The sequence below is a fragment of the Aulostomus chinensis genome, chromosome 2, assembly GCF_037954235.1.
Source record: "Aulostomus chinensis isolate RoL2024-O1b breed Wild chromosome 2, RoL_Achi_v1.0, whole genome shotgun sequence".
Classification (NCBI taxonomy): Eukaryota; Metazoa; Chordata; class Actinopteri; order Syngnathiformes; family Aulostomidae; genus Aulostomus; species Aulostomus chinensis.
The window spans coordinates 14,516,036-14,529,564 of NC_141321.1; the positions used below are offsets into that span (position 1 = coordinate 14,516,036).

Consider the following 13,529-nt stretch of genomic DNA (forward strand, 5'->3'; position numbering starts at 1 on the left):
GGAAACACAGGGAAAAGACTGAGCTGCTGCATCATGTCTAAGGACTGATGGAGGACCAGGACCCACTCTCATCATCTAACTCTGGGGCCCAGCTCTACCTTCTCACTCCACCACGTTATTACAAGCTTTTTCCTGATGTGAGCATCTGCTGAGTGGCCCTTGGTGCTGGAGGGGTTCTGGTTGGGGGTAACAAGGCAAGGCAAGGCAATTTTATTTGTATAGCCCGTTTTCACAAACAGTTTGTCTCAAAGGGCTTAACAAATACCATGGACATTGGACACAGTCGCAGGTCATCCAGGGTACATAAATACACTTAGATGTCAGGATGAAATTCTGTGTCTCATTGATGTGCCCCTTTCCCATCAACATGATGCAACTTTTCAGCATCACACTGCTGTGCCTCATAACGCTAGGTTGTCCACACACTCTGTGGAAGCTAAAAACATCTCTGTTCTCCAGTGGCCACCCAATTTACCAAACATGTCCCCTAATGAGCATCTGTGGGACCATCGGGTCTGTCAGTGTGTTCTTACCCCTGGGAATATCTGTGAACTCCCTACAGCTCTTGTGGAAAAAATTAGATGGCATTCCACAAGCCTCAAACAATAATCTTGTTCATTCTACATGAAGAGGGCGGCACAGTGGTGCAGTGGTTAGCACTGTCGCCTCACAGCAAGAGGGTTCCTGGTTTAGAGTCTCCATGTTCTCCCTGTTCCTGTGTGGGTTCTCTCTGGTACTCCAGCTTCCTCCCACAGTCCAAAGACATCAAGAGAGGACGAGGCTGATTGATACTCTAAATTGACTGTAGGTGTGACTGTGAGTGTGAATGGTTGTCTGTCTCTATGTGTTGATCCTGTGATGGACTGGTGACCTGTCCAGGGTGAACCCCGCCTCTCACCTGAAGGCTGCTGGGATAGGCTCCAGCCCCCCATAACCCTTAACAGGAATAAGCAGAAGAAAATGAATGGATGGATGGATGGATATCACAATTACAATATATCTGTCAAAGAAAATTTACAATGTGACTGTATACTATGTATCTTTCAGTTCTAATATACTGTCTATTTAAAGGTGAATAATATACTGTAAATGATAAATACTTGTAAAAAAAAAAAAGAAAGAAAGAAGAAATCCCTTAAACAGGTAGCAGGTGGCTTTTAACACTGAGGATGAAAAGGATAATCGAGGACTGAAAGAACATCTTCGGTGCGAGGTGTGAACAGGGAAACGAGTGTGAAGGAGGTGTGGAGTGGGATGAGAAAGATGCTGGCTAAAGGCAGCCAGGCCACATTGGTGAGTGGACCAAGGATGAAGTAAGAGTTAATTTTTTGTTGTTGTTGTTCTTTTAGCCGGTCACACAGACACATGGGGACTTCAGGACATTTCTGGTCACCACCACCTATCCCACGGTCCCTACAGTCTAACTCGGTCCCCCGCTGATGACAGTGTGACTGATTACCCTCCATCCCCCGTTGATCCTTCAGCACTTTAAAAGGTCAACTCAGCCTCAGCACCCTGCATTCCTGATAGCATCAGTCCAATAAGGCTCAAAACACATAAGCAACAGCACAAAATGTCCTGCAAACCCGTAAAGGCCAACGGAACTGACCCCTAACACAATAAAGAGAATGCTGCTGCATATCTTGGAGCACTGAGTGAAATACACTCACTTTGACAGAGTCCATCTAAACTGGACGAGGCACTTCTATCCATCTGCAGCTTTCAGCTCACAAAGCATAACACAGAGTGATTTGGACACTTTATCCTCTGTCAGAATGGTTCAATTCTCAATCCACTGGGAAGGTGATGAAGCAGGTAACTGATATTGACCCCACAAACTGACGCCTGGTCCATCTTTTATATCCCAGTGCTTGCTTTTTTACACCCATACCTGTATTAACTTTTTTCCTTTTTTTTAATTTTTTTTTTAGGAAACACGACACTTAGATGTTACAGTTGGAACACAAACTTATAAGCATCTGTTCTGTGGTTGCAGATCATCGTTATGATTAATTTGGAAATGTGTTTGTTTGTTGTGATTTCCCATAGACTGCGGTGGAAAAAAAATATCTTGCTCATTATAATCATCGAGCAAGATATTTATTTGCTCTACTATCATTATGGAGTCAGTGATTATTCTCTGTAGGTTCATCAGCACCAGTGACACCTCTGACATTACACTACCATTGGTGAGATTTGCAGTCGTTTAAAAATATTGATTGTAGCCTTTTTAGCATGTGTATGCTTCCTCTTATCATGTCACTATCATATATTATTTGGATGCAATTAAAGAGTAATTGTGTGGAACACACGGTTGCTCATGGTGATGGAATGACCATCCAAACATTGTGCGTGTGATTAATCTGAAATTGGAATATGCATGCAGTCAACTAATCACCCACATACAGTTTATGCCGTTACACCATATTCTCACTGGCCATGATTGTGGAATACATTCTATCAAATACAGTGCGATGTGACTCGCTTCATCCTTATTCTGAATTTCATCAAGAGGGCCTAAATGAAAGCACCAGCTGACAGAAGAATCTGGCAGGCGTTACTGTGAATCCACTCCTTAGGGAATCTCTTCTTTTGCTCTCACCACAAATGAACAGACATCTAAAGGAAGAAAAAGCGCCTTGTGCACCAGCAAAGATCGTGACAGGAAAGGGAGGGGAGGGGGAGTATATTTATGACAAGTGGAGGCCTCCCAGGAAATTTAACTGGTACTGCTCACGGTGTGTATCCAGCCTCGGTGGTAAGTAGAGCACCAACACATGGTGCAATGAAGTTTAGCACTGCATCATTGAGTCCGCACTGATTAGGCTCCCTGTGTGATTATAATGCCATAGCAACTCCCCTCAATTTTTCACCAAGGTTACAGGGGTCATATTCATACACTCATTTACAACAGCTGAGGCCATCAGTCCAACACCTGCTGGATCCCCTGCAGTTCGCCTACCAGCCACGCCTTGGAGTAGAGGATGCCATCATCTTCATGCTCAACCGTGTCTACGCTCACCTGGACAAACCGGAGAGCACTGTGAGGGTCATGTTCTTTGACTTCTCCAGTGCTTTTGACACCATCAGACCGGTGCTGCTGGGTGAGAAGCTGACAGCCATGCAGGTGGAGGCTCCTCTGGTGTCCTGGATCGTTGACTACCTGACTGGAAGACCGCAGTTTGTACGCTTACAACACTGTGTGTCAGACAGAGTGGTGAGCAACACTGGGGCTCCACAGGGGACAGTCCTGTCTCCCTTCCTCTTCACCCTGTACACCACTGACTTCAACTACAACACAGAGTCCTGCCACCTTCAGAAATTCTCTGATGATTCTGCAGTAGTTGGATGCATCAGGAAGGGTGATGAGACTGAATGCAGGACTGTGCTGGAGAACTTTGTCACATGGTGTGAGAAGAACCATCTCCTGCTCAATGTGACAAAGACAAAGGAACTGATTGTGGACCCCAGAAGGACAAAGACACCAGTGACCCCTGTTTCCATCCAGGGGGTCAGTGTGGACATTGTTGAGGACTACAAGTGCCAGGGGGTCTACTTGGACAACAAACTGGACTTTTCTAAGAACTCTGAAGCTGTCTACAAGAAGGGCCTCAGCCGTCTCTACTTCCTCAGGAGGCTGAGGTCTTTTAACATCTGCAGGACCATGCTGAGGATGTTCTATGAGTCTGTGGTGGCCAGTGCCATCCTGTTTGCTGTTGTGTGCTGGGGCAGCAAACTGAGGGTAGCAGATGCCAACAGACTAAACAAACTCATCCGGAAGGCCAGTGACATTGTAGGGGTAGAGCTGGACTCTCTGACGGTGGTGACAGACAGGAGGATGTTGTCTAAACTCCGATCAATCTTGGACAGCATCCACCACCCCCTCCATAAAGTCCTGGTTCAACACAGGAGCACATTCAGTGCTAGACTCATCCCACCTAAATGCACCACAGAGCGCCACAGGAAGTCATTCATACCTGTGGCCATCAAACTCTTTAACTCCTCCCTCTGAGTGATAAACACATTCTTCAGTGTATCTCATGTCATTACTTAATTGTGCAATACTTAAACTGCGCAATACTCTTTGCCATAACTACTGTGCTTTGTAAATAGTTTATGCTTACTCTTACTCTTGATCTTATTATTTCTTAAAGTCTGCACTTTTCTAATTATTGTAATTTGTAATTTCTCACTTTGTAGTACTTCGAGAGCTTTAATAACTGTAACAAAAGAATTTCCCCCCGGGATTAATAAAGTATTCTGATTCTGATTCTGATATTTCCATGGGGGCGTCAGGATCTCATGATTATGAAACGATTGCTTTATTCTCCTCATAAACCTCAATCTGTAGGAACTAGTTATTCATTTCAGGTAGCGTGCTTATCTGCAGGGTTAGATGGGAGGACTGCTACCACTCTTGTAGTTTCTTTGTTCAATATGAAGCTGAAGGCAACAGTTTGTGAGTTCACCATGGAGACTGTAGACACAAAGAAATCAGAAATATTCAAAAACTAAAGTGTAAAAACATCAAGTTGTGGATTTTACAGAGAGTAAGTGTGGCACAAATCTTGGCCAGTAGAAGTGACCTGCTGGAGTCTCTGCTGGTTGCTTGGCAACATAATGACGATAAGATGTCATTTAACACTTTCATTTCTGTATGGAATGAACAAACAAGATGTTCAATGAGCTTCAGATGTGCAGACAGACAGATTTTATTCCTTTTGGACCGAGCCAGGCCAGCTATTTCTGCTCCAGCTTCACAGCTTCATATTGAACACACAAATATGAGCGAGTGCTATTGATCTTCTCATCTAAGTCTCTGCAGGAACAGGAATTCTTTTAATCACAGAACAACAGATCAATACAGAAGAAAGGGCACATGTACCTGCCACAGAATTTGGACGGGGCATCATGAAGGAGGAAGTGCTGTGTACGTGGTGCTGTGGGAGGGGTCTCTTTGGTGGGGGTGGAGTCCTGGGCTCCATGATGTCAGTTCTGGGTAAGGCCTCCTCTGGTTGGACAGTAAGATTGTCCATGATGGGCCCAGGATGGCCGTCTTCACCTGCCTGGCCCTTGACCCCTGCACTGCTCCCCGGCCCCTCATCTGTAGCCAGATCCGCACTGGAGGCACTGCGCTCCTCATTCTCAGAAGAACTAGTGATAGTTGCTGTAACACACAAATAAAGTTCAGCCAGGGAAGCCACACAAAAACTAAATTAAACCTCACGACAGGTGGACTGCATGCAGTTTACTGTCATCTGCACTTTCAATCCCAAAGCTGAGTTGAGCACGGTCTTCAAAAGGGATTTGAAGTACTTGGGAGTACTAAGAGAAATACACCCACTTCTTTTATCAGCTGTTCTCTCAAAACTCATCAATCAAATGGTTTTATTGCACATGACACGGCCTTTGCCGTTTTGTATTTAACTATAAATACAAAGTCTATTTAGAGAGAAAAAAGTGTCCTATTTTAGGAGAATCAGACCCATAAGCAACAAAGACAGCAGTGTCCCAGTTTTGACAGGAGGGAGCTGAAGCCTGGAGGCTCAAGTGGCACAGGCGACGAAGAGAAACTGTGGGGTATGGCTACAAATTTGACTAGGACTTAAAACTAAGTGATGCCGCATCCAACTTCCCAACTCCATATAGGTAGGTGGGGCACTTAAAGGACTCATTTACCTTCCAGCATTGGGGGGGGGGGGGCTGGTTGTTACATCCAGCTTGGTTGGATGTTGCTACAGACAACACTGGATGCAGGCGGGAAGCCTATTGAGTGCATGTGTCCCAGTTACTGCATTAGCACTTGGTCGGTGGGGAACCCTGCTCAGCGAGGAGAGGAACTGGGGAGGAGTTGTGTGACCCTCCCACACACTATGTCCCCCTGGTGAAGTTCCTCAGTGGTGTGTCCCTGCCTGAAGGAGGAGGTATGTGGTAATCTTGTGTATAGTCCTCCCCAGATTGGCAGGGGGTGGAGCAACGACCAGGATAGTACAGAAACAGGATTATTGTATAAATGTACAGTGGTGTGTGTGTGTGTGTGTGTGTGTGTGTGTGTGGCGGGGGGGGGGGGCATCTGAGAGCGTTAGCATCATCTTGCCTCAAGAGGCAGTACTGAGTCACTGTGGCATCATTGTCTTTCTCTGGAGCTCTCCCCTCAGTGATAGTGAGGAACTGTAGTATGAATGATCTGGGACTGTACCAGGGGGCTTCACCCCCACTCATAGATTCTGAAGTTATGCTACATAACTATCTTTGTGCAGAGCTCTTCATCCAGAGGTAGTGAGACACCATAGCATCGTGAGAGAACAGCTGCCCAGACCAGCCACCCTACACAGTTAACATGTTGGCTGCTTTTATCGAGATCTCATTCTTCCATCAACTCGCTCACAACCATGGATGAGCCAGAACACAGATCTAACGGTAAAAACGATTTCTTTCAATAGAGGTGGACACCCCAGCTTTCTGAGTAATATGTTGTTCCCTATTGATATGAAGAGTGACATATGATCTGATTGGCTGCTTCAGACCACCTACAAGATGCAACCATAAGACACATCAGTCATTTGAGATTTCTGATAAGGTAAGCGGTTCTATATGGACATAACTAAGCAAACCCTTATATTGTCACCACACTACTTTTTTACCTCTGGTGATGCGTGGATTGGTTTGTATATGTAACATTTTTCCCCCAACACATATTCAGAAGCAAACATTACCTATGATTCCACTATCCTTGCTCTCCAGGGTGGAGGTGGGACTCCGCGGAGGAGGCCCGAGGCTGCTCCCGCCAACACCTCCAGGGGCAGAACATAAAGCCGGACTGGGTACAGGGCCAGAGAGGGTCCCACTGGGGCTTGTGCTGGTGACACAGTGTGTTGAGGGCAGGGGTAAAGGCTGCAGCACAGGTTGGCCTCCAGCACTGGTGCTCAGGGTGGAAGAGGGGCTCTCTGAACAGGGGGAGGCTGTGCTGCAGGTCAGAGTGGAGCTTGGGCTCCCCCCTTGGGCGGGGGTCTCACACTGGAGGAGAAAGAGCAAGAATATTTGAATATAAGTACCAGAGGAGGGTCTACAGCAATGTGCCATCAAAAGAAAGGAATGAGGTAAGCATACTTGACTATCCTAAGCATGTAAATTAACAGTATCAGTTGCCTCTATTATAAACTGTGCATCCTTCTGTGTGACAGCATTTGCCTCCAATCATGCTGTTTTTTGTCATCATGACTGACGATGTTTGAGTGTGTGCACAGATGGGAAATGAAAGGATAATTCCAGTTATTTTCATCCTAGCTGTCATTTTTCCCAGTTTTTCATAATGACAGCTGGTTGTGTTCCAAACTAAGTCCCTCGCTGTAGACATTTAAAGTTTGCTGTAAAAGTCACTGTACACACACACTGCTGTTCCAGACAGAGCTGACTTCACAAGGATGAAATGAAATGCAAACAGTTTTCACGGGTGCATGGATGTATTTAAGGACAAAAATATCCAGTGAACACAGCAGATGACTATTTGACTGATGGTTCCAGGCTAAGTAACACCATGTCAGTAATGTGGAGGCTGACATTAGATGGAGGCAGGCCCTGTGTAATGGTACTGCCTTGAGATGTCAAACATGGCGGTAGAAATGCATGTGTTCTGCATCAGCACATGGAGCAATGACAGGTAAAGCTCTCCAGAATGGATATCAAACATTTCAGTATAGAAGTAACAAAAATAAAAACAGTCACATTAGAAAAATGGATTAATTACATAAACTCCATCAATACATGCAGTTGACTGACGCAGCCTGTGGAGCTGCATTACTGAGGACAAGTTTCCAACAATCCTGGATGTTGCCATCTTCTATTGCCCTGCAAAGAAGCTTGCAATCAAAGTGAATTAAAATATAAATTGAGATTGCCGGAGGGATGGTGGTTCTACTCAATGATCATTTTTGGAGCCTGTAATTAATTAATGTAATCAATATTTTAGGATATAAACGCCTGTTTGTTTGTTCTTTTTTAAAATTTAGGTTTCACACCATGAACCATGCCATTGAAAATACTTAAAATATGTTTTGATATTTGTATTCATTATTTAATGTGTGGGATATTTCCCATGAAGACGGATGATAAAAGAATCATGAGACGTGCAAGAAAAATTGAAATGTTTTCAAAACAGCCTCAGCCTTCTTTTTTTTTTAGATTCCACTTTCAATGTAGTTTGATCACATGCATTTCAGGTCTTTTTATTACTGATGCAACATTCCTGCAACACAGACAAAGCAACAGAGTTGAAGCAGCTTACGGTTATTCCCTTTGTACCAGAGCCTCATCTATCTTAGCCAGGACAACCCACATTCCTCATATGATCCTTGCTATCTCCGTGAAACTGACTGTATCTGGAGCTCAGGTGGTGGAATGAGGCTGAGAAAATGGGCCAAGGCTGAGCAATGCAAAGGCATCGAGATGGAGAGAAGTAATAACTCATACAGAGGGTTAGACTAATAGGACACTGACAAAAAGAATTGAACCCTGCAGAAGGACAGCAAGACAATGCATTACAAAGAAAATGATGGAGGAACTAAATGTTGTTTTTCCCAAATTAACAGCTCCTTTCCACCATCCTTGAGGCAATGTGAGGCCAAAAAAGGTGATCCATCGCCTTCTAATATGACATGACAGCGAAAGGCCAGTAAATCAATATGCTGACCTACCTTTTTTCCCCTCCTGTCCTCCATAGGAGAGCTAGCTGTGCCGGGTGTTGCTTCTCCCAGTAAGAAGCATAGCCTGGTCATCAGTTCCTGGGTAGAAAGGGAGGAGCCCTGCTGGGGCTCCACGTGGAGGTCTAGAACACACACACAAAACATTTAGGACACAAGGATTAACAAATGGAGACATGGTAGGCCAGATGAAACTGCCATCGAACTGATGTTGCCATTTCAGCTCAGCTTGCTTGTGAGCGTCCCGCCCAGCAGCATCGCTAGTGGACCGCAAGAAATGCACGCATCCACAGGTCAGCACACCCAGCTCCCCTGATTATGAATGCACAGACGGTGGCTTTCCAGTCCCTAGTTGAGGCAGCAGCAAGAGGTTGTGTGAGGTTGTGAGTTTGCTTTTGCACACGCCTGCCAGGTGCTCTCGATTAAGAGACGGGTTGTGAATTTCAATGAGCTTGGTGTCGACTCTGGAGCAGAAAGAGGGAGTGCCTGAGCTCTGCCTTTTCTGTTGCTCCAGGAGAGATTGGCTGACACAGGCCATGTGCTGCATTCATTTATCACTGTTTAAGGCTCCCTGATGCTTTGACCTCTCACCCCGGCTGAGGCTCCTCAAAGGTCCACGCTCACCTCCACAGAGTAGACACTTGAACTGTTGTTGCATCTCATGTCTGTGCTTTAACCAGCTGAGCAATACAGATCTCAGTCCTTGTGCCTCATCCATGTACTGTTATCAGCTGAGTAACATGCATATTGAGTAGGCATATAAACAGGATGACAGAACATCACAGATTACAGGAACAGCTCACTCCTCCTCGCGCACATCTTTGCCTTTATACACCACATTCATCTCTCATTCCCTGCACTGATTCTCTCTCCTTCTCTTTCTCTGTTTTTCTGGTCTTTGAAAGTGTGCTGCATCCTTCCTAAATTGAAACTCCAACACAGGCCTAGTCTTGAGAGGACCAAGGTCAATATTGAGAGGCAGGGCTGGTTGTTTTGTTCCATAAAGGCACACCTATTGTAGCCTCTCTTAATGCCCTTCTCACTTCACAGCCTGAAACGCTGCCGAAGACTCTGCAGCCTATGGTAGAATAGTAGACATGGGTTGTGTATTTCAGAGACAGGGGAAACTTTGCATTTAGTCAGCTGAGCACTAAGATCCAATCTCAAGTAACAAGAGGACCGTCTGAATGTCCAGTACTGTTCATCAAACCACCTAGCAGTTGCCATGGGAAACGGGAAGCTGAAAGATGCCTGGCAACCACAATCTGTAGAGCCTTCGGGTAGCCTTGTGGTCCAAAACACAAAGACATCTGGTGGAGTTTTGGCTGTTTACAACATTTTTTTTTTTGTCTCAGTCTAACCTTAGCTGTCTGTGGAACAAGCAGAGAGATGAATGGAAAGACTCGAGTGAAACTGCAATAAAACAAATTCACTACCAATAGCACACTGATGAGAATACTGACACCTTTCTTTCTATGTCCACCTGAGAGGGAAAACTTGTGGCAAAACCTTGTAGATGTAATTAAAACACACAGTGACTCACTTTCACCTCTCTCCCTCTCTCACCTCTACCCCAGTCATTCTCAATTACCTTCCCTAATCAATACCTGAAAACAGACGATGCTGAACATACACCCACGCATGCCTGTTCTCACCTCTGTGGTCTGTCTTGCCACGGCACGAGGCAAAGACAGGAGGGTCTCTCGATTCGGAAGAGCCATCCACATACTCCAGCTTCCTTACCCGTCCTTCGGCCAAAGCAAAGAGCGAGAAGGGAGGGAGAGGGAGGGAGAGAGAAGGAGGGAGGGCAGGCAGGCAGGCAGGCAGGCAGGCAGGCAGGCAGGCAGGGTGGGAGAGAGGGAGAGAGGGATTGAGGGTGGAGATATGAAAGAAAGTGAGAGAGGGGGAGCGAGAGAGGGGAAGAGAGAGAGAGATTAAGCCTCTCCAGATGAGATCTGTGGTGCAGAATTTGAATTGTGTCCCAGGAGTATAAATCAGTATGTACATATTGCGAGTCGTGCAAACAGTATAATATTCACTGAACCGTGGGCGTTTATCTATAATATATTAACACTGCTAATGTGTGTGTGTGTGTGTGTGTGTGTGTGTGTGTGTGTGTGTGTGTGTGTGTGTTGGCAGGGACAGCGGTGTACTCATATTGATGTGTGGGTGTGTCTCAATTTATGCAACAAGATCTGAAGGTTCTTGGAAACACAGATTCTTCATTTGTAAGGATGAGATGTTTGCAAACACTGAGATGTCCAGTATCTTTGCACCCAAGGTTATTCAGTGTTTGAGTCATGCATGCCGGTGAACTAACACACACACTCTACCAGGTGTAACCTGGGTCTGTATTGGAGTTTGCCAGAAAAAGTCATGCCAGTTTGTATTTTCACATGCTGCAATGTTCCTCATTATGTTCATTTAGTGTAACTATGGGGAAACAGGCAGTGCAGCAAGCGTTGAGGTATAATAGCTCCTTTTTCTCAAGGATCGTACTTGCTGCAGCACACTGCCACCTAGTGCATATCTTAAGATTGAACACACCTAGTTTTTATCTAACAAATATCAACTCATTCAAGATGGAACAAAACCTTTTGCCTCCCATACCTTTTATTTGCTTTAATTAGTTAAATGCAACATCAACAAAGTAAAGCTTACCAGTTACCTTGATATTCTGGCACAGCTTCTTCACCATTCGAGGATATTTAATAATGTCAAAGTCTTTTTATATTTGCACCGAAACGTTATTGCGATTTTACAGCTCAAAATTAGTTCCTAGATTTTCATGTTTGTACACTACTTTCAGTACAGAACCCCAGAGCTACTGTCAAAGAATAGATACTCCTGGTCAAATATTACTACAATAAAATAGCTGTCCTATTCTTACTTGAGTGTAAGAACTGGAATGTTTGCTTATAAAAATACTTGATTATTCAAAAACTAATTTTCTTTTTAATATCAAAACATTGCTGTGGAGTTTTCACAAAGCATGTAAAGAACCGTGCAGCTCTCTGAAACCTACAACTGTAATAAATGACTTCCTTAGCGTCACTGCTTCACAAAGCCCCCAGCAGTTTGTTGTAAACACTGCACAAATATGAAACCTTATGAAATCTCAAACATTGACTTGTGATATGGCCACTGGTGCTCTGGGCCAGACTCATCATGATCATCTCCCGTTGCCACCACCACAGGCGTGTTCTGAAAGTGGATGTCTCTCAGGCTTGTTGTTTCACACGTGGATGTGTCAGGTTTCACAGAGCTGGACGGCCTATTTCGGCTTTTAAATCAAATCTAGTTGAGAGTGACTGTTTCTGCTCCTGTCAGGAACACAGCTTGTGCCAATCACGTCTAAAAACCCAAAAAGCCGAGTTCAAACCCTTATGGAAAAGACATTGTGGGATTGTACAAAATAACTGTATCACATGTTATGATATGGTGTTAAGGTACTTACATAGTCAAAACCTGGTGTGTGTGTGTGTGTGTATATTTATATGAACATATATACACACACACATATATGTATATATATATTTATACACACACACATATGTATATATATATTTATACACGCACATTTATATATTTCTCTCTAAATATATATATTTCTCTCTCTCTCTCTCTCTCTCTCTCTCTCTCTCTCTCTCTCTCTATATATATATATATATATTTATTATATACTACTACTACTACTACTGCTACTAACTGTTTGCTAAGTGAGGGGTTTACATACGACTAAATATGGAGTTCCAGAGACTGGTAAGTGTACTGCCATCCGTGACCGTGAGGGCGAACAAAATGATTACGCCTACAAAGCCCGGCGAACAACTAGAGTCGTGTTCTCGCGGTTTCTTGGAGATCTCGCGAGACTACATCTTTGAACCCATCCCCAGGCAACGGTCGTTCCAAGTCGTCTACTGCTCTGCTCTGTGAATTAAGTGGTAAGTTGAGCAACAGATGCATCTTCTTAGGGACCCTATTATGTTTGCTCGACACACTCGCCACTTTAAAAGTTAATCTGACCCCCTAAACACGCTCGAAACCTCACCAAATTTGATACACACATCGGATGCAGTTCTACGCTCTACTCAATAGCGCCACCTACGTACACAAAAAAACCACGACATGGCTTGTAGGAATGTCCTACAGACATGGGACCAACACCGTTTTATTCGTCTCATCAAGACGGACAAATCATACACAGACACCCCTGACCTAACTCTAACAGGACGTCCACAATTTGGACACGAATGTCCAATTTTGGACAAACGCTATTTCCTCCTAGGTCGTTCATGGTATCACTTCCAAAACTTAATACATGACTCTCCAAACTCTGCTGATTAAAAGTTGTTAAAAGTTTTTATATAGCGCAAACGCTTTGGATTTTACAAGACCTCAAAGTGGGGGAGACACTTTTTACCTTACAATGGAAACCAATGGGGCACCTGTCTGCTCTCATGGTACATACTCTCAAACACTCGCTTCTCACATGTAAACTAAAACTCCCACAGCTTCAAAATACACACCACTGTATTCCTGACAAAAATCCCTACTAAAATATGGTATTATGTTCCACTTTTGCCCAACATATGCAGAGCTATTTGATTTTGAATCACTACAAATGTCAGCATCCTCCTCTCTCTCCACTCTGACACAGACAGCAGAGAGCAGTGGGGGAGGGGTTCTTAAAGGGCCAGCTCTCAGCTCTGCTCTCTCTCTAGCACAGATCAAAGACAGAGCAGTGGGGGAGGGGTTCTTAAAGGGCCAGCTCTCAGCTCTGCTCTCTCTCTAGCACAGATCAAAGACAGAGCAGTGGGGGAGGGGTTC

The 13,529-nt window shown here is 44.6% G+C and overlaps 1 protein-coding gene across 1 annotated transcript in view; it reads right to left on the minus strand.

The window, feature by feature from the left end:
- Positions 1 to 13,529, minus strand: part of LOC147269175 (protein TANC1-like) — a 46,570-nt gene that overhangs the window by 26,733 nt on the left and 6,308 nt on the right. Inside the window, exons 5-8 of the mRNA XM_086180581.1 lie at positions 10,355 to 10,447; positions 8,694 to 8,824; positions 6,717 to 7,017; positions 4,886 to 5,167 (exon numbers count right to left, since the gene is read on the minus strand). Coding sequence (XP_086036707.1) covers positions 4,886 to 5,167; positions 6,717 to 7,017; positions 8,694 to 8,824; positions 10,355 to 10,447 — 807 coding nt within the window. The remainder of the gene's footprint in view (positions 1 to 4,885; positions 5,168 to 6,716; positions 7,018 to 8,693; positions 8,825 to 10,354; positions 10,448 to 13,529) is intronic.